The 24,104-nt window shown below is 33.2% G+C and overlaps 2 protein-coding genes and 1 long non-coding RNA gene across 9 annotated transcripts; 2 read left to right on the top strand and 1 right to left on the bottom strand.

The window, feature by feature from the left end:
- Window positions 1-728: 728 nt before the first annotated feature.
- On the top strand, window positions 729-6,604 carry LOC124447569. The gene is made up of 7 exons (XM_046998543.1): window positions 729-871; window positions 1,184-1,318; window positions 2,062-3,638; window positions 3,836-3,876; window positions 3,952-4,851; window positions 5,326-5,479; window positions 5,567-6,604. The coding sequence occupies exons 3-7, from the start codon at window positions 3,107-3,109 to the stop codon at window positions 5,722-5,724; spliced, it is 1,785 nt and encodes a 594-aa protein (XP_046854499.1). The 5' UTR covers window positions 729-871; window positions 1,184-1,318; window positions 2,062-3,106; the 3' UTR covers window positions 5,725-6,604.
- LOC124447574 lies at window positions 6,570-19,552 on the bottom strand. 3 transcript variants are annotated; one of them, XR_006948762.1, is made up of 3 exons: window positions 19,496-19,552; window positions 7,130-7,274; window positions 6,570-6,810 (listed from the first exon to the last, which is right to left on the bottom strand). It is a non-coding gene; the product is annotated as an uncharacterized LOC124447574 (long non-coding RNA). The 3 variants fall into 3 exon arrangements; XR_006948761.1 differs by lacking the exon at window positions 19,496-19,552 and adding an exon at window positions 8,575-8,599 and having other exon boundaries at window positions 7,130-7,300; XR_006948760.1 differs by lacking the exon at window positions 19,496-19,552 and having other exon boundaries at window positions 7,130-7,424.
- Window positions 7,358-23,700, top strand: LOC124447570. Of its 5 annotated transcripts, none has more exons than XR_006948759.1 (9): window positions 7,358-7,470; window positions 8,870-9,179; window positions 9,390-9,699; window positions 9,773-9,827; window positions 9,958-10,013; window positions 10,846-10,941; window positions 11,012-11,124; window positions 11,317-11,338; window positions 23,482-23,556. XR_006948759.1 is itself a non-coding variant. In XM_046998544.1 (9 exons), exons 1-9 carry the CDS (start codon window positions 7,428-7,430, stop codon window positions 23,557-23,559), a joined length of 1,266 nt encoding a protein of 421 aa, XP_046854500.1. In that variant the 5' UTR covers window positions 7,359-7,427; the 3' UTR covers window positions 23,560-23,700. The 5 variants fall into 5 exon arrangements, 2 of the variants coding, with proteins under 2 accessions (XP_046854500.1, XP_046854501.1); XR_006948758.1 differs by lacking the exon at window positions 23,482-23,556 and adding an exon at window positions 23,102-23,212 and having other exon boundaries at window positions 11,317-11,398; XR_006948757.1 differs by lacking the exon at window positions 23,482-23,556 and adding an exon at window positions 11,776-11,994 and having other exon boundaries at window positions 11,317-11,517.
- The last annotated feature ends 404 nt before the right edge of the window (window positions 23,701-24,104 follow it).

Raw genomic sequence — 24,104 nt, 5'->3', positions numbered from 1 at the left:
TTTCTTCGTCGTTTTTTACACACTATCGTCAGTATAAATTTTTATCATCTACTCATCGTTCTATTCAGATACAAAACCACTTGTTGAGGAAAACTGTCTTTCAACCATAAACGAAGCATGTTTTGTTGTCTTGGCGAAGCTTATTGAAACTAACTGCTATCGCGATGTAAGCAACTGGTTGAACATTGATGTTGAATTTGCATCGAGACAGAGTTTAGATGGAAAATTTCTTTATCTTGATCCCAGGTAAGATTTAAGATCCCAGGTAACATTTAATTCCTCCGTACAAGATTTAATATAGTAGAAATTTATAATTGTACATTGTTTGATTTTAAGGTGCATTCCTATCACTGGTTTACCCATACGAAATTCTTGGCTCTCTTTTACGAGTTTGTTCATTTTGATGATCTAGAAAATATCAGCACAAGTTTTGAAGCTCGTAAGTTCACCTATATCATTCACAAAAATGATGTTCGCGCTATTTGTTTAGAAATAAGTTATGTAACACGATGTGTTTCTATACTTTATAATCTTTTACCGCGTGTAGATTGATTCATTCGTAATTTTATATCATTACAATATGAGTGATACTAACTTGGCGTTAATATCTTCTTTAGTCCATCATAATAAAAACTTGCCTGAGAACTCTTCAATTTCTGCTTGAGAAATTTTAAGACTTTTCCATAGACATTATTTAATTGTAAGTAAAACGTGTGTTTGTAGTTTTTGAGGATGGCGAAGGAGAGACTGAGGAATATCGTCTTCTTACGAAAGGAAATCAGTGGATTGTTGTTAAAACAACCAGTTATATCTCTTATAATCACTGGAACTCCAAGCCAGAGTTTATTTGCAGCACACATCAGCTGATCCGGTAAATTCTTCAAAATTGATATAAGTTTTGCTTAGAAACACAAAATCACAGATATTTAACAATGCGCCATTTTACCCCCAAGTCTTCATTAATGAATTATAACAACCAATGATTTTTATATTGAGAAAAAATGTTGAGATAATTACAATCCTGTCTGCATTCATTGATCTGAGTTTTAAGGCATCTTTTTGTGCATGGTCAACTCTGTTTACACTTTGGTTTTGAAAATTTGAGAAAAATAACTTTAGATCGCGCACGGCCTGGTTACGTATTCTGGAAATTTTACAGTTTATCCATCCTTATTTTTTCAAGGAAACCTTCCAAATATGATGTTCGTGGAAGACGCACTGACGACGTTGTTAATGATTTAAATAGTGGCAGCACTTGGAAGATAGAGCGATGCGATAATGGCTATGAAAATGACGTTTTTTCTCCAGAAACTTCAACGTAGGTTTTTATCGTATTATTATAAACTTTTTATGTGTTCATGTTAAATGCGTGGATTAAAAAATAACCTACTTACCTTGTTTTAGTTGGATGTTTTGAAATTTAAATAGACTTTGATGGTGTAATCCATTTTAATGAAATAAACACTTGTAATTTGTCCTAGATTTGTTATCCCTGCAATCACAATTTTAACAATTTATTTTCATTTTTCTTGGGTTTTTCATACAAGTCACAGACAATGTTCGACTGTTTTTTATTTTATAATTTGCATCTCATTTTGGCTGTTTCCTTCATATTTATCTCAATGTAACCTGTGTGAAGAGTAAAAATCAAGAAAGCCAGATTGGTCGTACACTTGAGCCAGTAATCGTAGCGTATGGTCATTTTAAAAAAGTCTGTTATTTCCTGGGTTTATGATCAACGTTCGTTTGAAAGTTGACTGTTAGCCAAATTAACCTAAACATTTTCAAGAAGTCATGACATTGTTATGACTTACTCGGTGATCTTTTGACGTTTACGAAACTTCATTATCAACTATTATACATCACAACAGTCTTGTTTAAGAAACAAAATACGTATAGATGATATGAACTGCGTAAACATAGAAAATCTCCTAGATGTATAAGTGAAATAGCATTTTCTCGTTAACGAGAATTTTGATCATATTAACAGGTTTGCTCTGGTTTGATAACTCTGCTAAACTTGCTAATGTTCGGCTACTTGAAATTGTATTATTTTTTTAGGCCCGAATTTACCAACAGTCCAAAAAAGTGCGCGATAAATCAAGGTGTTTTGGATACAGATAACAATTCTCAAACTACTAAAGCCCAAGGTACTTTACTCTTCCCTGAGCAGCAAACCACGTCATTAATGAGAGGAAATAATGATGTTAACAATGCAAATGTTTTATTGTCATCGAATTATTCATCAGGAGGGTGTATCAACTATCGGAAATCAGAAAGACCCGCTATGAATAACAATTTCTGCAATATAAACAACTTTGGTGAAGTATTGTATAATCCGTGTGAAACAGAAAAGTACTGGGGACGACTGAACAGCTCTAAAATGAATCACAATTCATCAAGTCAATCACTGCATAATAATAATGAACAATGTATGCCAACAAGCTTTTCAAATTATTCGTTAGAAATACCATCCAAAGTGATACCGCAATTAACTTCTGATACTCCTCAAAGTATTCAAATATCCCCTCATGCTCCTCCAAGTATTCAAATATCCCCTCATGCTCCTCCAAGTATTCAAATATCTCCTCATACTCCTCCAAGTATTCAAATATCTCCTCAATCTTATCCGCCACATTCCTCTGTAAACATGGAAATAACGAATCGATCTGTTGAACGAAGTAATGTGTCTTCGACATCTGGTACGAACAACAATACTAAATTCCCTGTCTCAACTTCACCATCGGTGTTTATGGAAAACCGAAACCAAAATCTCCATCGTCACTTGACTTTACAGCCCCACAACTAAAATGAACTTTGTGTGTTCACCATTATCCTCTAATGGACCTATTCATTTACCTAGCAAATGTGAAAATCTATTGGCACAAACCAATCACCAACATCGTCTCAACGAAGGATTTTCCCAGACTATACTGCCCAATATCCTCCACAATCCCCACAAATATCCGATCAATATACTCAACCACAATATGTCCCTCCTTCCATCTCTCACAATTCATCATTATCGTCATCGTTATCAACAGGTTTCACAGCAACTTCAAGAGTTCATCACACGACTACTGGTCCTCTTACCCATAATCCAACAATGGCAACTGCTTTATCTTTGTCTCATCAAACGATTTCAAATTTCCCTCGATCTAATTACGATAATGTTGAAAGACCTCAATTGCCTGTTACTAGCCAAGGATATTTTCATCCATTATCCCAAACGTCCCAACATATCCCCCCGTCATCTTCACAATGTCTATTCAACGAGAAAAGTAAAGGAAGGACAGTACGGCGTTCATTGAGTAACAGTTCTCTCATATTTCCTGTGCCTTCAGAAGGCACAACAAGTGCATGTCGTCAAGTAGAATTAAGGAAACCCTCGGACGCTTCTCTACAGTTTTATGGAGAGGGATCTGATATTAGTGGTAATTCCTTATTACCATTTGAGCGACGTTCTTCCACGAATCAAACAACGCAACAATATGCTCGTCCTAACAATGTTACACCTTTATTTTCTGCATTAAATGTTCCACAGCCTCAATTGAATAGTCCTGCTTCCGATGAAAGAGAGAGCTTCAGCAATCAGCATATAAATATTGGACGTAACAATCAACCATCTTGTGTATCAGGTGAGCCATGCTTTGTTTGGTTAGACTTTGGTTCGCATTAACTACCAATGATATAAGTATAAATATTGTCGTCAAAAAATAAACAGAGTATTTAATGTTTGTATTTGGCGTAAGCATGACATTGTATTGTTAGCGAAGCAGGATTCTTCTGATGACTTAAAGTTGATCGCTCATTTCCCCCTTTTTCCATTTTACAGCTCAAGGTCAATCATTGTCAAGTTCGGAAGAGTCTTTTACGGTAAACTAGAATGTATTTTTCTGTAGATTTTCTTTCCATGTTTACATTAATCTGTGATACATTTCTTTACCTTAGCCTTCTTCGGCAAAAAGTTTGGCGTACATAAAAGCTCAAAAAATACTTCAAAGTCAGCTACTTGACAAACAAAATCATCTTCAGCAAATTATTGTCAATCAAAAAGCTCAACTTAATCGAATTCAAGAGCAAATCATTGTTAACGCTCAAGCCCAGTTTTCGTTACATGATATAGGTGACTTGGAGTCATCAAAACAACTGCAACAACGAATACATAGTCTGGAGACCGAACGCCAAAAACACGAAGAGAAACATAAGGAATTACAGATTTTATTTCAACAAAAGTTTCAAGAAGTTTCTCCTTTAGATCAATATGACACAAACGAAGCTCTGGAGGACACATCAAAACACATCCCAGCATCAGATGTCGATTTGTCTCGTACATCACGTGATGTTCAGAAATGTGATAATTTTCTCGTGCAAACATTCCCCAATGCAAGCACAGCTCCAAAAACATTTGAGTACAAGAGATATCCATCTCAACAAAGTTCATCATCCGCTCAAGATATCGAAGATGATTTGTTTAGTGGAGTTGTAGCAACTGAGAAAGCAAAACAACATTTTACTCATTTTTATTCACCGATAATGCAGACATTTAATTCTTCATACAAGATTGCGGCTTCACAAGAAACTATGAATCACACGAAAGTTATAGACAGTCAAAATATTGGCACTTTTTCTACGGTTAACCCAACAAACAATCATGGCAAAGATTATTTCTCGCAATTTAGTACAAGTGAACTCGAGTCTTTTCTATCCAGTTCGACATATCCTGCTAAGTCATTAGCACAAAATGCAGACAGAAGTGAGTCAAATGCTGTTAACGAAAAATCATCAACCACTCCATCTACATATGATTCACTGTTGTTGCAACAAAAACGATTGTTGGAAATGCAGGAGGTTAGTACAAAGTTAAATCTTACTGTTATAAAATGTTACTACATGCATTGTAACGAAATGAATTCAAATTTTGCTTATTTTCAATGAAATATAGTTTTTTAAACCCAGTTACTGTATTTCCTATAAGATACTCGCCCTTAAACACCTCCATAAGGTAAATGGCTTCCTCCATTAAGTTCTATATTAAATTTCTTCGTATATTTTGTGAAGTATGACGCTCTATCCTCCTTGGTGGCGGTAAAATCACCTTCTCGTCAAACTGTTGTTTTTTTTTGAACAGCTCTCCTCAATCTTTATAATTTTTTTTGCGATATCGATAATACTTGATTTTTGTTACTTGCTCAAGTACTTTATAAGTTGTGATCAAACATTGAAATCGTCATAATTATCATGTGACGTTTATTTCACCTTATACTGTACGCTCATGACGTTTCTAATTAGTTCTTGCTACAAAAATATTACTTGTATCTACAGGAGCAACGTCGACAGCTTCTAAAACGACAGCAAGAACAATTTTTGCGTTTGAAACTTCAGCAACAACAACAACAGCAAATGTTGGTTGATTTACAGCATAGTGATAAAGATGAGATTAACGATCCTCAACCATCAAGTCAAAATATTTCTGAAGGTAAACAAAAATCTTCTTATCCACAATATTTTTAAAATATTTGCTTCGTTTATACGTAAACCGATGTATATATTTTCTCTCGTTAAGGTGGCATCGCGGCTGATGACTCTAGTTGTGTAATTACAAATGAACTTAACGAAGATGACCTTAATGTTTTAAATATGCTTCTTGCCGAGGAAGCTGGCACAGAAATGTGGACGGAGGAGTCTATATTTCAGAAAGGGCCATCATCAAGTAGCTCTTAGTTATTGCGATGTTCATCTTATAACTGGTCGTTTTTCATCTCGTTGTAAATTATGCCTTTGGATTTTATGGAATTACCTCTTAAGTGGCATCATACGAAAGGGAGAACTCTTGAAACTGTCGTTGTAAAGAACACGCTTTTCTTAGTTCTTTCAGGCAAATGCCTATTGGAAATACTTCGACAATCTTGCGTAATGTGCAAAAACAATAAATCCAAGTGAATAAAGTTTACAAGATCCAAACGTATCATCGATGACAGTAAGCCGGTATGATGTCCTTCTAATGGTATGGAAAAAAGTGTTTGCTTCGTGGCAATTTTACTTTTTTTATCGTACTGATCCAGGGAACTGTTAATTTTGATAAAGACATGATTTTCTGTTGCTTATTTACGGTTATACTTGGTGTAACATGCAACATTGTGTATAAAGTCGCTGCAGACGCTGGCGTTCTGAATGAGGGCGATTTACAAACAGTAGCTGTCAGCACTTAGCAGTGAAAAAATTAAATGTTGCTTTGAAACATCAATTTTAACTTCAATTTGAGGGATGGATTACAATTGACTTACTCCAATCGATGTTTCACGAAACACCCAATTCCCAACGGTTTATTTTGAAGTTGAGCATATATTGCTTAAGTTGATAACTAACACTTCAAATAAAAATAATTTGGAAGAAGTCGCCACGTTTGATAATTTTTTGGATAAAAATCTGCGAATGATTGTATGTTTATTTTATGGTAGTTAAACATATTTTATAAATAACAGAAACATTCTATATAATTATGTAAATACGTGTATGTAGACAGAACTGATACGAAAAGAAGACATTTTTTTAGAACGATGCACCAATGAAAAGTGAAATAAAATATATTTGCGAAACTGAAGATATTTGATATTATTTCATAATAAACCGCTCTTGTAAAAGGTAGATTAATTTCTTGAATCTTGAGCTGACCTTAATGCGTTTTATTTTGACAGTTGGCGTAAATAAAGTCCTGCCGTCAGCGATTGTCGTTCAGTGGCATTGATATATCTTGAATCCAGCAGTTGAACATTTTGTCACTTTCTTTTCCTTCAATGATTAATCGCACTATCGCAGAGGAGATACATTTTCATACGTGTTTAAAAAAACACTTGACGATAGAAAAAGTTAATTCGTGCACCAAATTATTTTTAAATTTCAACTTTTGGGAAAGGTAAAATCAGAACTGTCCCGAGTGAAGTTATGACGTTTAGTATACTGTTGAAAATTGCCTTAATTTTTTTCGAAAAGCAAATAATGAATGACTAAGCACAATATATGATTAAAAATTGAAACACAAGAAATAGGAAGTACCAAGTGACCACTCGTGGTAATCAACAATTGTATTAAAATGTATAAATGGTAAAGTATGTCAAACTTTCTGTACCTAAATTATATAGATCATCGACTTTGGTTATCATGTTTTCATTTTCCATAGTCAGAGAGTAGCCATGTGAGCCAAGCCATTATTTGCCAATTATTCCTTTTCCTCCAGAAAAGACACGATTTTCTTCGACAAAAGACAAGTACACCTTGTAGATTCTTTTTTCCTGCAGTGCTGTCATATGACAATTTAAGGAAATGCGTAAGGTCCAGTGGTTATTAATTTGTAATTAATTAGCATAGTTTATCATATACATCCGTTGTAAAAGGTGGTCAGCTTTTGTCTAAAATACCGATTCAAGATGTTGTCACATATTTTCCTTGGAGTGCTTTTATTCTTTACTGGTATGTGTTGGATATAACAAGTCACTATATGGCAAACATATGTATTGTTACGAAGATATTAAACATATTTCTAAAGTCGAGATACGTTCTTCACATTTCAATTTTAATCTGCGAATATTACGTTGTGTTATTTTATTGTACGCTTTAAGGTTTGCGACGTGTTTCTCTTTATGAAAAGAGTTAATGATCATAATGTCGCCGAATTTCCAACAACTTTGTTTGCTGTTGTTGTACAAGAATAATAATATGTCTACAAACAAAGTGAACAAAGAATACGTAGATTTGAAGGCTCGTTTATCGCCTTTATAGGATTATTTAGCCAACATTTATTTGTCTTATGTAAACTCTTTTATCTGGTCAAGAATTTTTAACCCAAGAGCAGCGTATGCTGTTGCCAATGCGCCGAAAGTCGAAAATGCTGTCATATTGTTAGTTTGTAATTTTGGTATTGGTACCACAGTCTAAAATCGAAGTATATAATAGGAGCTGCGGTGCGGCCAGCTGCCCTGCCGTCACAGTATAGGGTGTGGAACTGGGGACTAACTAACCGACTGAGCAACAATGGCAGCAATAAACAGACTGATCTCGGGTTACCGTCAGAATGCAGCAATCAAATGGATTGAATAGTGAATACTTGCTCCGATGTCAGATTTCGTCAAAAATCAAAACGTCTGATAAAACTTCATAACGTGGAAGTAAATTATGTATACATAGAAAAACGGGATTTTATTGAATTTCTGTAACGTTGTCAATCTTTCCTTCCATCTATTGAGATTTTATGTAAATTTATGTGTTTGTTGCGTCTTTTGACTCCCCTCGCAAACATAGACTTCACTACGTACGCTCCTGATAAAATATAATTGTTGTTTATCTTGGGGTTCTATTCTACACTAAAGAATTATAATAACCGCTATGCAATATGCATTGGTCTCGAGTACGCAGTAATGTGACGTCAGTCGAAAAAATAGAGCTACAGATGACGCAAGACGCTATTTTGGGAGGCATGTATCGCAGTAGCTTTATAAAAAGTTAACAAACCAGCTTTATAATGATGAAAAACCATAGAAAGACAACACAACTCCATTTTCATTACACTTTACGTACCTATTTTTACTGACATGAACTCTCAACGAGTTTAACATAATTACTGCCAATGATATTTGTAGTTTTCTTCCATCTTCAATTTTCTGTTGTTACTTTAATATTATACATTGCGTTGTATAAAAACATTGGAGGTAACTGTGTTGTGTTACAACCAAAGTGTACAGAAAGTGGAAAGGTGGAAATTTCTGGAAACATATAGTTAATAGTTTGATTGTGATCAGAAAATTGAGTGGCGAAATTTAGCGTCATAAGTACTTCATAGAGAATATTTAATCACATATGTATTTTTTTATAGGTCAGACAGTCGCAAAAACGCTTGAAACGCCTGCCGACATTGTTATGTTTGATGTTGTTGATCTCTCAGGCTTAAAACCTACAAATGGCTCACCTTTTGGCGGTCAAAACGCATACGATTTTCCTTCAAATGCTTCTGATTTGGTTGCACCTTCAAATGTTTCTAGTTCTTTCGTCAACAATTCAATTTTACTGAGGGAATTTACTGTAAAGGCTAATCTTCGTGTAGCCGATGGCGAAAATGGTGGAACTATTGTATTTTTATCAAATCCTGATCGTCCTAACCGTGCGGGCTTTGCCGTTACATACAAGTACATAGAGACTTAAATTTTTCTGAGTTTAGTTTTTCTCGAAGAAATTTTCATTTGAATTTAATATATTTACTCTTCGTTGTTTCACAATTCAAATTAACTGCTTTTAAAAAGCATTTTAGAACATTTTCACATTTACATAATTAAATTTTTTTCACAACACTACTACTATGAAATAGGTTATCGAATATTTTCTTTCTCATTTTTTAGTTGGAATAATAACGTACCACAAGTTGGCGTATCTTTCTTCATAAGAGGCATTCAGGAATCATCGCTTTGTGTATTTGGCCGAAATATACCTAAGAATGAATGGGTACATTTGGAGGTTCGAATGTATATGGATGAACGTTTAGCAAGGTGTAGAATTGAAGTTCCAAGTGGTAAAAAGTACTATCGTTATACTGGAATTGCCAACCAAGATAGACCCATAGATGCATTTCATCCAAACGGTGATTTGAGATTGGCACAACAGTATCTGAGTGGAGATGAAAACGTTTTTTTCATCCGTGAACGATTCGTGGTTAGTTCTGTTTTATCGTTGTATTCAGCTGTATTTTATTTTATGATAATTTTATTTAATCATTTTTTCACAGGGAAAGTTGCAAGATGTGATCATAAGTTTTGGTCAACCCAATTGCACGTATATAAGTAAGTGTTTTGGGATACCAATGGATGGTTTATCGAGTGAAGTTTAGTTTTGAAAATATAATTGGCCACGTGATTGACCACGTGATTGAACCAAGTGGATTATGAAATGATAAAGTTCTTCTATTTCTAGTTGAAGAAAATATCGCAAAGTCGACACCAGCTCCTGTAACATGTCCAACAAACAATGTAAGTCTTGTTTACAGAGCTACGCCCCGAGTTTGAGTTTCTTAAATGCGTTTCCGCTAAAATAGATTCATCAAACTTGCAATAATTTGGTTTTAAAAATGGTCGGTTTTATATAACTAACTTTTGTAAATGAAATTGAAAAAATTTGCACACTAGCCAAACTTTCAAAAAAGAAAATTGTCAGCATTGTAGCCTTGACATCGAAACGTTAGTCAACATCAACACCATATATTGATACTCTCGGATTTAAACCATTTAGACCCCGTTCACACGTACCGTACCGGTATCGTGTAAACGTAGTGTCAACTTAATATAAATAATTGTCGCGCTGATGATGGCGGGACTTATTCAGTTAAAGAAGAATTTGATGCTCATGAAGAAATCATTAAGAAAATGTTGCAGTATATTTCATACTACATCTAAATTGTTAAATGTTGATTGTCCTGTTTAGGACAGTCCTGAAAATGATAATAAATGTCAGCTTATCATGAAACATGCTTTCCATAGCAAAATTATGAAGAAGAATCTTTTGATGATATGTAAAACATCTTATTCAGCATGTAAAACATAATGACGACATATTATATTTACCATCACTATTTTTGTAACCGTTGACTGAAACAAAAGTAAACGTTTATAACATTCAAATACAGCAACATCCGTGGATTTGAAATTTCTCCAAAATCTTGCTGTGATGAAATTTTTACCAACATTGTGAGTTTTTTTCACAAGTGTTTTTTTTTCTTCATATACTTTAAAAACATCTTACATAGCATGTTGTTGCTTGTTAAGGGCGAAAAAGTGCAATTGACGAAATAGTTTCTCTTAATAGGTTCCAAAAGATGATGATTGTGTTGATGCTAATGGCAACCAACGTAATAATACGGAAAAATGGCAAGAAGGAATGTTAACTGATTGTAGTTGTGATGTAAGTTTTGTATTTTATATTAGATGTTACAAATTGAAACCGTTCTCAATTTAGATAGTTGTGTTTTCAGAAAGGAGAATATATTGCGTCAAATCCGTTCAAAGTTGTACCATGAAAGGAAAACGGCATAAAGATGGTGATAAATGGGATGATCTTGACAATTGCAATTTTTGTGAATGTAAGGTATGACGTATATAGCAGTAAAAGTGTCTGAGGATGGTTCTTGTTCATTGTGTCGGCTAAGACAAGTACATTAATTGTGTCCCAATGGAATTCATTTATATATTGGACAAAGTTTGCCTTCATCACGATCGTTGTCAATCCATGTTTTTTATGATGTGTAGTTCTTTATTAAACTTTAAATCTTTTCTGTAGGATGGTACAGTGATGTGTTCAGGTACGATAAGAACTTTAAAAAATAATGACTGCGAGTGGAAATGTGGTGATAATACGTCAGGTGGATGTCCTCGTGCAAAGCGTAACGGATGTTTCTGTCCAAATAAAAGAATGTTTTCAAATGGAAGATGTATTTATCCCATAGCCTGTCCATGCAAGATAAATGGGAGAGAATTTACGGTTTGTCTTCCAAATATTTATTTTGCCGTATAAAATAATCTTTTTCACTTACCACAAATAACCATCTGCATTGAAATGAGGTGATGTTAAAATATTTTAAACGAATGTCTTTTGAACAGTTGTTTTGTAAGATCATTTCGTCTGCATGTACTAATATATTTTGCAAAAATCACGTATATTAAAGAAATCAACGTTCATTAATTGATACCAGCATCTATACTTCGTCCAATTTTATGATTATTATGACTTCTTTCGCAGGGAGCCGTACGATCTGGATGTTCATTATTGAATTGTCAAAATGGAATTTCATCTGAAATCCAAGGAGTTTTTTGTTAAAGTGGTTTCGAATGTTCTTTGTTTTATTTTTTTGTGTGTTTGGGTTAAGTATGAATAAAAAAAACACGCTACATTTACAAACAACTTACTGAAGTAAAAATAATGGGAAAACTAGTATATCAATAGAAATATGAAAACGGTTTTTACTGTGTTTTTTCATGCAACTTGAGATAGGGTATAATACTCTGTTATTGCTATTTCTGTTTCCGAGCTTAATTTGGCGGAAGAATCTATCTTTCTCCCCATGAATTGAGGAAAAATTGAAAAGCTGTTTTTCAAAGATGTTTTGCAAGCAAATAAAATTGTAGAAAAGTCAAAGAAAAAGGTTTTTCGCTAGCTGTGAGCAGCAGACAAAAATTAACCCTGAATCTAAATAAAATATCCAAAGAGAAGCAATATGTTAGTTGAATGGAAAGGTTCTTACAAATAGATAATGAACCAACCCTTTCGATAAACTCTTAAAGTATCAAACGTTTTTCGTCTGCCAAAACTGTTCAAATTAAATAGTGGGTGAAAATATTACATGGAAAAATCACATTGGAAATGTTACTAAAAAGGCTTCAAAAAGAATAGGAATTTGAGTCGATCTAAGGATCTTCTTTATCAAAATTCGCTTAAAACTATTTATCGTGCTTTTATTTCACCTTATTGTTGTGTTGTTTTACTCTGATCATTGTGATCTGGTATTTGGAATAAGTGTTTATCAAATATCATTGTCTAAACAGTTATAGATACACGGTTATGACGTCATTTGCGATAAGAACTAACAAAGTGGCCACGAGGCGCCGAGGCGAGTAAACATTTTTTCTTATCACAAAGGACGTCCTACCCGTGTGTCTCACTGAACAGACAACGGTTAAATCTAATCTATTTGTTTTGTATAATAAAATCGAAAAAAATTCCCATTTTTAATTAGCAAGTAAGTTGGTTTTGTTTTCCCCAACCATTGGAAAATGAAAAAAGTCAAGATTTCGCAGTTATCGTACGTTCATGACCTGTAGGACTGAAGAAATACTATTGGCTACCTTAAGTCACGTGCTAGAATGTGATTGCCAGCAGAATTAACTAGCAATGACTGATCAAATTTGTTGAAATGTGTTATTGAAAACGCGCGAAAATGACAAAGCTAAAAGCAATTGGAACACACAAGGTTAAAATATGACTCATGTTTTTCAAGCTTTCGAACTTCAAGGAGATTTGACCAAAGCGTGCACAAACGCTAAGCATCCAAATCGGATTATTTTGCGTTTTTAAAACCTCATCAATTATTCATATTTGGATTAATTTAAGCTCAAATTTACGCATAATTTATGAGGATATTTAATTTGTAATTTGAAAGCGAAGTGTTCGCGTACACATAAGCGAAATTCCCGAAAACTTTGTTAGCTTGAACAACATGTGTCATATTTTGACCCTATGTGTTCCAATTTCTTTTTAGCTGCATCATTTTCATGCGCAGTCTATCCTCATGTATATGTTGCGTACTTATGTTTTTTTAACCATGTAAGCATTTTGCTTTTTTATTCTTGATTTATAATTTTGATTCATAACTTTCGAGAGTTGTTTCAGTTTCATTATTGCCAACTTTTAAAAAGGATATTTTTTAATATTGTCGAAATATGCTGAAAAGTTCACACGTTGATAACTTGGAAAACATCATTGGATCTTCATTTGTAAATAAGCAGTTATATTGTAATGCAATGTCTCAAAAGGGATTGCAAATCGGTAAATACTTCGTGCGTTTTATTTGTTTTGCAAAGTGTTGTCTCACTCACTCCACTTGAAAATTTTCACTAGCCACTCAACTGCTACTGCCATGTATGATGACAAGGAGTGGGCACTTTTCTACGTGTGGGATACTTTGTGTATGTGTGATTATTTAATTTGGAAATGCATTTATAAAGTTGGCAAGTTCTAAACTGCCTAAAGTGACGTGATTGTCTTGTTATTAGATTATAAACCATTGTAGTTATTGGTCGTTATAGAGTTTTGGTGATTTTGTCAATTTTCTCAATAGAGTGCACCTCTCGTCTCCGTATCTCATTTTACATAACGCCGTGTTATTTTGTGTTGGAATTAAACGGAAACAATTATCGCTCAAGCAGTACAAACGTTTTTATGACAAATAAAGTATTAGTTTGTACACTATTACTCTACTATACGATTTCAAATGAATTCGATGAAATAAAGATATTGTTCCAGGTCATTCTTGGCGAGATTTGTGCTGCTCTTCGTGTTTCTTTTGTGATTGATTTTATTAAATGCCATCAAGCTGATTGCTTTGATAGTACACGATCACGTACCGTACTAAATGAACTATATGTCGAGAATTACACGTCGAATCAGCTGACTGGGTGTTATGATAAATCAACCAAGATACCATCGTTTCTTCAAACAAAATTGTAAGTGTGGCATGACAAGAATTGGAAATACGTAAGATAGTCTCACTAAAGTTTCACTAAACTGACTAAAGTGTCGTCGTTTAATACAAAAATGAACGTTATGCACATTTACAATCAATCACTACACTTGTGTGATGCGTCTTCGTTACAGACAAATGATAAATGGTTTGTTTATATGTACCCGTTATTGATTGCTTCATCAGTGTTCATTCTCAGTATTCTCAGTAACAAACTGGCTGGAAATATGACAACTACTACGAAAAATGTGGATATTTTCAAAAGGCGAAATAAGTTTGTTGAAGAGATAGAGAAAATTAAACGTTGGGGAAATTCGTTAAAGCCAAACGTTATCTACAAACAGGATTGGAAGCTTGACTGGACGTCAAATATACGGCTAGGTATCGACAATAATGTGGAAGCTTTTCTACTGTATTCATTCATTATAAAAGACACAAATAAAGACTCTAACCGGTCTTCCTACAGATCAATATTACTCTCGTATGGATGGCTAAATTCCTGTTCAAGAAGCGACAAAATCTGACGTTTAGTTGATTTATCTATAATAGACTAAAACCACAATTACTGGGACACGTTTTGGATATATTTATGAAACAGTGGTTGACCTTTTTGATTCTTAATTAACGATATATTAAAAGACATCAGCATAAAACAAAAGCGCGTTTATGACAAACTGTGTTTAAACAATAAGTTATTTATATTTACGCAGATGGAACGACCACTAACTTTTATTGACATAGTTCATTGTTTGTGAATCGATTAATATTTCATTCATTTGAGAGAACGTTATAATGTCATTATAACGTTCTACGATGGGTATAATTCTTCTTGAAAGTTAGGAATATTTAGCGACATATGTGGTTTTATTCACAATAATTTCACTGCAAAAACTTTAGAAATCAGCTACTTATGTCGAATGACTTGAAAGTAATTCTACGTCAAAATTTTATTCATCAGTCATCTGGCCCATCACCATTTTCCTTCATTATTCTTGCCCATTATGTATGTAATATAATATTTGGTTTTGTTAAACAAGGTAGCATTGCTAGGAAAACGTTCGAAGGTCAACTTTTATTTAAGATGACGTTTTTCTATTCTTGTTTTTTAAGCCTCCAATGTATACATGGAATAATCTAATTATACGATTATACTATAAACATTATAGTAACTAAATGAAAACTTTTTTAAAGCTTTGAATCATTTTAAGCAATTTTCACGCGCATTATAAATATGACTAAAAAGGTCATCTATTCCTGAATGCTTCAGTAGATAAATAATAATATTCACTGAACTTGTTAAAAATTTGTTTATTGATCTTGTTTCAGTCTTACACAGAGAATAAGAATGACAAAATACTTCTACCTTCGTGTCTGTCTTTGTGTCTATACCTTTCTGTCTATCTTTTGTTTACTTTTTTATATATCTTTTTTTCTAACTTTAAATCAATCTTCATGTCTATCTTTTTGTCTATTTTGTGTCTACCTTTATTCATATATATCCTTTTGCCTACTTTTTGGTTTATTTTTTGTGTACATAATTTTTCAATAGTTCACCTTTATGTTTACCTTTTTGTCTACATCTGTCACTAACTCAAGTTTTACCAATTCAACCTTTGGAAGCCATATCTATGTGTGTTTGCTATAACTTACAAAATAGAACTAATTGGCCTTTGCAATTTGATTTGATTGTAAAGTAACAAAAACTCAGGTCTGCCTGATTGTTGAAGTGTATGTACGTCGTGGCAGCCATGTTGGATGATTTTTTACAACCATTGATTTTCAACAGTGATTTAAATGCAAATGTCGTCAAACAGGACGAAAGTCCATTGTTCTCTCACTCCCTGGGGAATGGTTGCACGCCACCTATATGAATGTGTCTTCAAATTGGGTTAACGACACAATATCTCTCACTCTTTAGATTTATCATTTTTGTAATGCATTGTTTTTCTTTGTACTTAGAACCAATCATATACTCTGATTATGTAGGTGGATAGGGATGAAATATTTTTGATTAACTAGTCTGCATGTAGTTTTAGATTGATATTTGTCGAGTGAGTATGTCTAGCTGTAGAAATCGAGATTTTTGACGTGCTGATGAAAAGTTTGGGAAAGTGATACATGCTCAGTGTATTTTAAAGAGATGGGATGAAGGTGGAATCATTCCATGGTTGTCAATGTGGCTGAAGAGAAGTTCTGTATCAATCCCAAAAGAAGGTGGATAGTGATAATTAAGCAATCGTTTGGAAGATCTTGGTATTGGAACTGGGATTTGAGATGGTAATATATCTAAATTACGATTATAAAAATGTCGTTGTAAGGTTTACGTTGTATAAATGAAAGAGTTTAAATAGTTTTAATAAAAGTAGGTATTTATAAAATAATTGAGATTGTAAAGCCCAATTGTCTACAGTTATATAAATTGCAGTCACTATAAAAATAAGCATTAGCGAGAAAAGTTTACATTCTTATTCTCGTGAGACTTAAAAAGACAAAGAAGCGGAATTATATTTTTATTCATTGCATCGGTTTGAGCTTAGTCTTGCTTATGTTTTTGCTTACGTCAAACTTTCTTTAATATTTTACTGTGGTATTTCCATTTAAGAATATTTGCAAAACGGTTCAAACAAAGGACAACGCACCTGTTCAAATACAGCCATCAGATAAGCCACGCAGAATGATGAAAGGATCATAGTTGCTGCCTTTTATCTCATGTGCTTTGGAAAAACGGGAAATTGTTGCCTTACAAAGACTTCAGTTTGTACAAAAAAGATCTTTTTCTTATTTCCTCTTTGCCATAAACAGGAAATTCTCAAATCTTGAAACACTACAACTTTTTGGCGTCAGAGCTAGACAATGATGTTGCAAATTATCAATTGGAATTTGTCCAAACACTTTGCATTTTTTACTTTGAAAACACTTGCCATTGCAAATAGACTATAGACTTCGTTTTCTAAATTTTTGGTGTAATATCTATTTAAACAAAAGCGTTGTGACCGAGGATTTATTTACACGTAGCACTCACGCATAATACAGTAAATCCTTATGAACAGTGTTTTTTAAATAAATGGTGAGCTTTGTGGCAGATTTAGGTACTAGAATATAGGTCGAAGTCCGTTTTATACCAATGGGATTGGCTATCAAGTATTTTGATTTCGAAATACATTTCTGACCTAGTGCTAAAGATGTTTGGAAATTTCTCGCTAGTGAAATTATTTGTGAGAAAGACACTCACATTCACACTCACTAAGTGGGGCTTCAAAATAGCTTCATAATTATTCAAAGAACGCAATTTCACACAACTGATTGCTTGATTTGAAATATCTAGGAGAAAATCTTGCCATAGATGGAGAAATGACTTTGCCAATGATTAGATAGAGTGTGATTTTTATGCAGTCGCACACAATGAGTGTGAATCAGTGAGTGTCAGTGAGTGAGCTTTTATTTTAAAATTCGAGCATTAGTATAAGACCTTGACGTCACAACACGAAAATCCGGATGTCGAGTGTTACCAGTTCAGTATTTAGACGGTTTTTCTAAATGAATTTTTGCCTCAGTATTTCAATTTGGCAGTGAAACTACACAAAGAATACTGACAAGTTCTGAAATTTAGATTATTGAAATTGAGAAAATGTAATAATACATTACCAAATTTTACTTTGTAATGAAGTGAAAGCTCAGCAACAGAATCATTTTATTTATCATTTCAATATTTACACGTGCAAGGAAACATGTTTTAGTAACATATGTCGGGCTTTTTGATTTGTCCAACGATTAAAAACTTTTTCTAGATTTAGTTGCTTTAAAATGTCTTGGTTTGCTGATACGAAAATAAAGTTACTAGCTGTTTCGAAAGCAATTTATTACATGAGTCATTGCATTAAAAATTTTTAATTTTTCACCGTTTCATGACAGTAAAGTCTTCGAACATGGCGATTATCTTGAGCAACTCTCGGTGTATCTGATGGTTTAAATTTGTTTAGGGATAGATTTTGGTTTTGTAGTTATATTTACATTGAATTTAATTCACTCATTTCCCCCTTCCAAAATTTGGTCAAAGGCTGCACAGCTTCATTAAAAATTATAATTAATTTAGAAAAAACAAAAACGAAAATTTGTAGTGAAACAAAGATCTTAGAAAACACTTGTTATCAACACTTCAGTTTTTTATGCCAAATATCTCGACAAATATTTACATGTTTGGCGAAAGCTTTTTGTAAAAACAAAAAAGACGCTGTTAATGCATGATGTTAATATTTACATATTCAAACTGATACTGATGAGCATTTGCAATGTACTATTTTTGTTTCTCTTTTTATAAAGAAACAACATTTGTGATCATCAGATCATCACTGTCTTATAATTTCGGTGGTTTTCAAGTACAATATACTGCCACCCTGCTACAAGCACTAATGAAAGCACGTAGTTTTCGAGTCAATTTTGTAAATTTTTTATACGAGGTAAACCCTTTATGGCAAAATCGAATGGACTGGACTAGATTTAGATTTTTCAACCGATCAAAATTAAATGTATAGGTTCGCATGGAAATAGTGAGAAAATATTTTCTTTGTTTGCTATTTTTAAGTGCCGTGGTTTAATATGTGCATGGTTTTGTTGGTTTGTTAAATAAAAATTTTAATAACATCTTCATTTATAAATTTCATTAATTGTAACTGTTTCAAGTTTATAATTTAAATGCTTATATCATTTGTGTGCAAAAAATAACATTGTCATCTATGTGCATATGATACATCGTGTTATTGAGATGTTCGTGCAAAAAGTGGAAAGGGAAATCATCTCTTTTGGACGTACTACACAAACCCTAGACAACGTCATAACTTACATCCGGATGCCAAGTGGTGTTCGTGTGTTTTAATCAAACCACTTACATCATTGGTTATTTTGGACTACATGATAATGTTGCATTATTTACTTTCCTTTTAAGGTCTGTTCTATCTAGACAAAGAAGGCACGATACTTGTGTGGCATCATATAAGCCTTGAAAAAGATCTTTCTATATCGATGGATCTTAAAAGTTTAGTGTATTATCACTCAAAATTCACACAAGCTTGATCGCACGCAGACTTTATAATCTTGCTTTCAATTCATCTTAACTATGAAAACTAATTTCCTCTTCTCTTACACCTGTCATCTTTTTTATTTAATAAAAAAGTCTTGTTTGCCATGCATAAAACATTAATTTTCTTCGACAAAAGACAAGTACACCTTGTAGATTCTTTTTTCCTGCAGTGCTGTCATATGACAATTTAAGGAAATGCGTAAGGTCCAGTGGTTATTAATTTGTAATATAATTAGCATAGCTTACCATATACATCCGTTGTATAATAAAAGGTGGTCAGGTTTGTCTAAAATACCGATTCAAGATGTTGTCACATATTTTCCTTGGAGTGCTTTTATTCTTTACTGGTATGTGTTGGGTTTATAACAAGTCACTATATGGCAAACATATGTATTGTTACGAAGATATTAAACATATTTCTAAAGTCGATATACGTTCTTCACGTCATAACGTGGAAGTAAATTATGTATACATAGAAAAACGTGATTTTAATGAGTTTCTGTAACGTTATCAATTTTTCCTTCTATCCATTGAATTTTATGTAAATTTATGTGTTTGTTGCGTCTTTTGACTTCCCTCGCAAACATAGACTTATCTACGTACGCTCCTGATAAAATATAATTGTTGTTTATCTTGGGGTTCTATTCTACACTAAAGAATTATAATAACCGCTATGCAATATGCATTGGTCTCGAGTACGCAGTAATGTGACGTCAGTCAAAAAAATAGAGCTACAGATGAGGCAAGACGCTATTTGGGAGGCATTTATCGCAGTAGCTTTATAAAAAGTTAACAAACCAGCTTTATAATGATGAAAAACCATAGAAAGACAACACAACTCCATTTTCATTACACTTTACGTACCTATTTTTACTGACATGAACTCTCAACGAGTTAAACATAATTACTGCCAATGATATTTGTAGTTTTCTTCCATCTTCAATTTTCTTTTGTTACTTTAATATTATACATTGCGTTGTCTTTATTGTCCGCCGAAGTAAAACAATGGAAGTAACTGTGTTGTGTTACAACCAAAGTGTACAGAAAGTGGAAAGGTGGAAAGTTCTGGAAACACATAGTTAATAGTTTGATTGTAATCAGAAAATTGAGTGGCGAAATTTAGCGTCATAAATACTTCATAGAGAATATTAAATCACATATGTATTTTTTTATAGGTCAGAAAGTCGCAAAAACGCTCGAAACGCCTGCCAACATTGTTATGTTTGATGTTGTTGATCTCTCAGGCTTAAAACCTACAAATGGCTCACCTTTTGGCGGTCAAAACGCATACGATTTTCCTTCAAATGCTTCTGATTTGGTTGCACCTTCAAATGTTTCTAGTTCTTTCGTCAAAAATTCAATTTTACTGAGAGAATTTACTGTAATGGCTAATCTTCGTGTAGCCGATGGCGAAAATGGTGGAACTATTGTATTTTTATCAAATCCTGATCGTCCTAACCGTGCGGGCTTTGCCGTTACATACAAGTACATAGAGACTTAAATTTTTCTGAGTTTAGTTTTTCTCGAAGAAATTTTCATTTGAATTTAATATATTTACTCTTCGTTGTTTCATAATTCAAATTAACTGCTTTTAAAAAGCATTTTAGAACATTTTCACATTTACATAATTAAAGTTTTTTCACAACACTACTACTATGAAATAGGTTATCGAATATTTTCTTTCTCATTTTTTAGTTGGAATAATAACGTACCACAAGTTGGCGTATCTTTCTTAATAAGAGGCATTCCGGAATCATCGTTTTGTGTATTTGGCCGAAATATACCTAAGAATGAATGGGTACATTTGGAGGTTCGAATGTATATGGATGAACGTTTAGCAAGGTGTAGAATTGAAGTACCAAGTGGTAAAAAGTACTATCGTTATACTGGAATTGCCAACCAAGATAGACCCATAGATGCATTTCATCCAAACGGTGATTTGAGATTGGCACAACAGTATTTGAGTGGAGATGAATACGTTTTTTTAATCCGTGAACGATTCGTGGTTAGTTCTGTTTTATCGTTGTATCCAGCTGTATTTTATTTTATAATTAATTTTATTTAATCATTTTTTCACAGGGAAAGTTGCAAGATGTGATCATAAGTTTTGGTCAACCCAATTGCACGTATATAAGTAAGTGTTTTGGGATACCAATGGATGGTTTATCGAGTGAAGCTTAGTTTTGAAAATATAATTGGTCACGTGATTGACCACGTGATTGAACCAAGTGGATTATGAAATGATAAAGTTCTTCTATTTCTAGTTGAACAAAATATCGCAAAGTCGACACCAGCTCCTGTAACATGTCCAACAAACAATGTAAGTCTTGTTTACAGAGCTACGCCCCGAGTTAGAGTTTCTTAAATGCGATTCTGCTAAAATAGATTCATCAAACTTGCAATAATTTGGTTTTAAAAATGGTCGGTTTTATATAACTAACTTTTGTAAATGAAATTGAAAAAATTTGCACACTAGCCAAACTTTCAAAAAAGAAAATTGTCAGCATTGTAGCCTTGACATCGAAACGTTAGTCAACATCAACACCAACAGTCCTTCTCAGGACTCTACTAACCTGGATGATCTACATCTATAAGGATGTATTGATACTCTCGGATTTAAACCATTTAGACGCCGTTCATACGTACCGTACCGGCATCGTGTAAACGTAGTGTCAACTTAATATAAATAATTGTCGCGCTGATGATGGCGTGACTTATTCAGTTAAAGAAGAATATGATGCTCATGAAGAAATCATTTAAGAAAATGTTGCAGTATATTTCATACTACATCTAAATTGTTAAATGTTGATTGTCCTGTTTAGGACAGTCCTGAAAAATGATAATAAATGTCAGCTTATCATGAAACATGCTTTCCATAGCGAAATTATGAAGAAGAATCTTTTGATGATATGTAAAACATCTTATTCAGCATGTAAAACATATTAACGACATATTATATTTACCATCACTATTTTTGTAACCGTTGACTGAAGCAAAAGTAAACGTTAACAACATTCAAATACAACAACATCCGTGGATTTGAAATTTCTCCAAAATCTTGCTATGATGAAATTTTACCAACATTGTGTGTTTTTTTTTACAAGTGTTTTTTTCATATACTTTAAAAACATCTCACATAGCATGTTGTTGCTTGTTAAAGGCGAAAAAGTGCAATTGACGAAATAGTTTCTCTTAAAAGGTTCCAAAAGATGATGATTGTGTTGATGCTAATGGCAACCAACGTAATAATATGGAAAAATGGCAAGAAGGAAACTTAACTGAATGTAGTTGTGATGTAAGTTTTGTATTTTATATTAGATGTTACAAATTAAAACCGTTCTCAATTTAGATATTTGTGTTTTCAGAAAGGGAGAATATATTGCGTCAAATCCGTTAAAAGTTGTACCATGAAAGGAAAACGGTATAAAGATGGTGATAAATGGGATAATCTTGACAATTGCAATTTTTGTGAATGTAAGGTATGACGTATATAGCAGTAAAAGTGTCTGAGGATGGTTCTTGTACATTGTGTCGGCTAAGACCAGTACATTAATTGTGTCCCAATGGAATTCATTTATATATTGGACAAAGTTTGCCTTTATCACGATCGTTGTCAATCCATGTTTTAATGATGTGTAGTTCTTTATTAAACTTTAAATATTTTTTGTAGGATGATACAGTGATATGTTCACGTACGATAAGAACTTTAAAAAATGATGGCTGCGAGTGGAAATGTGGTGATTGTACGTCAGGTGAATGTCCCCGTGAAAAAAAACGTAGAGGATGTTTCTGTCCAAATAAAAGAATCTTTTCAAATGGAAGATGTATTTATCCCATAGCCTGTCCATGCAAGATAAATGGGAGAGAATTTACGGTTTGTCTTCCAAATATTTATTTTGCCGTATAAAATAATCTTTTTCACTTACCACAAATAACCATCTGCATTGAAATGAGGTGATGTTAAAATATTTTAAACGAATGTCTTTTGAACAGTTGTTTTGTAAGATCATTTCGTCTGCATGTACTAATATATTTTGCAAAAATCACGTATATTAAAGAAATCAACGTTCATTAATTGATACCAGCATCTATACTTCGTCCAATTTTATGATTATTATGACTTGTGTTGCAGGGAACCCTACGATCTGGATGTTCATTATTGAATTGTCAAAGTGGAATTTCATCTGAAATCCAAAGAGTTTTTTGTTAGTGAAGTTTCGAATGTTCTTTTTGTTTTATTTTTTTTGTGTTTTAGGTTAAGTATGAATAAAAAATACGCTACATTTACAAACAACTTACTGAAGTAAAAATAATGGGAAAACTAGTATATCAATAGAAATTTGAAAACGGTTTTTACTGTGTGTTTTTTCATGCAACTTGAGATAGGGTATAATACTCTGTTATTGCTATTTCTGTTTCCGAGCTTAATTTGGCGGAAGAATCTACCTTTCTCCCCATGAATTGAGGAAAAATTGAAAAGCTGTTTTTCAAAGATGTTTTGCAAACAAATAAAATTGTAGAAAAGTCAAAGAAAAAGGTTTTTCGCTAGCTGTGAGCAGCAGACAAAAATTAACCCTAAATCTAAATAAAATATCCAAAGAGAAGCAATATGTTAGTTGAATGGAAAGGTTCTTACAAATAGATAATGAACCAACCCTTTCGATAAACTCTTAAAGTATCAAACGTTTTTCGTCTGCCAAAACTGTTCAAATTGTATAGTGGGTGAAAATATTACATGGAAAAATCACATTGGAA

This window comes from Xenia sp. Carnegie-2017, unplaced genomic scaffold (assembly GCF_021976095.1).
Source record: "Xenia sp. Carnegie-2017 unplaced genomic scaffold, XeniaSp_v1 HiC_scaffold_22, whole genome shotgun sequence".
In the NCBI taxonomy this organism is placed as follows: domain Eukaryota; kingdom Metazoa; phylum Cnidaria; class Anthozoa; order Malacalcyonacea; family Xeniidae; genus Xenia; species Xenia sp. Carnegie-2017.
Note: the sequence above shows the minus strand (reverse complement) of the source record. Positions and strands in the feature narration are given on the sequence as shown.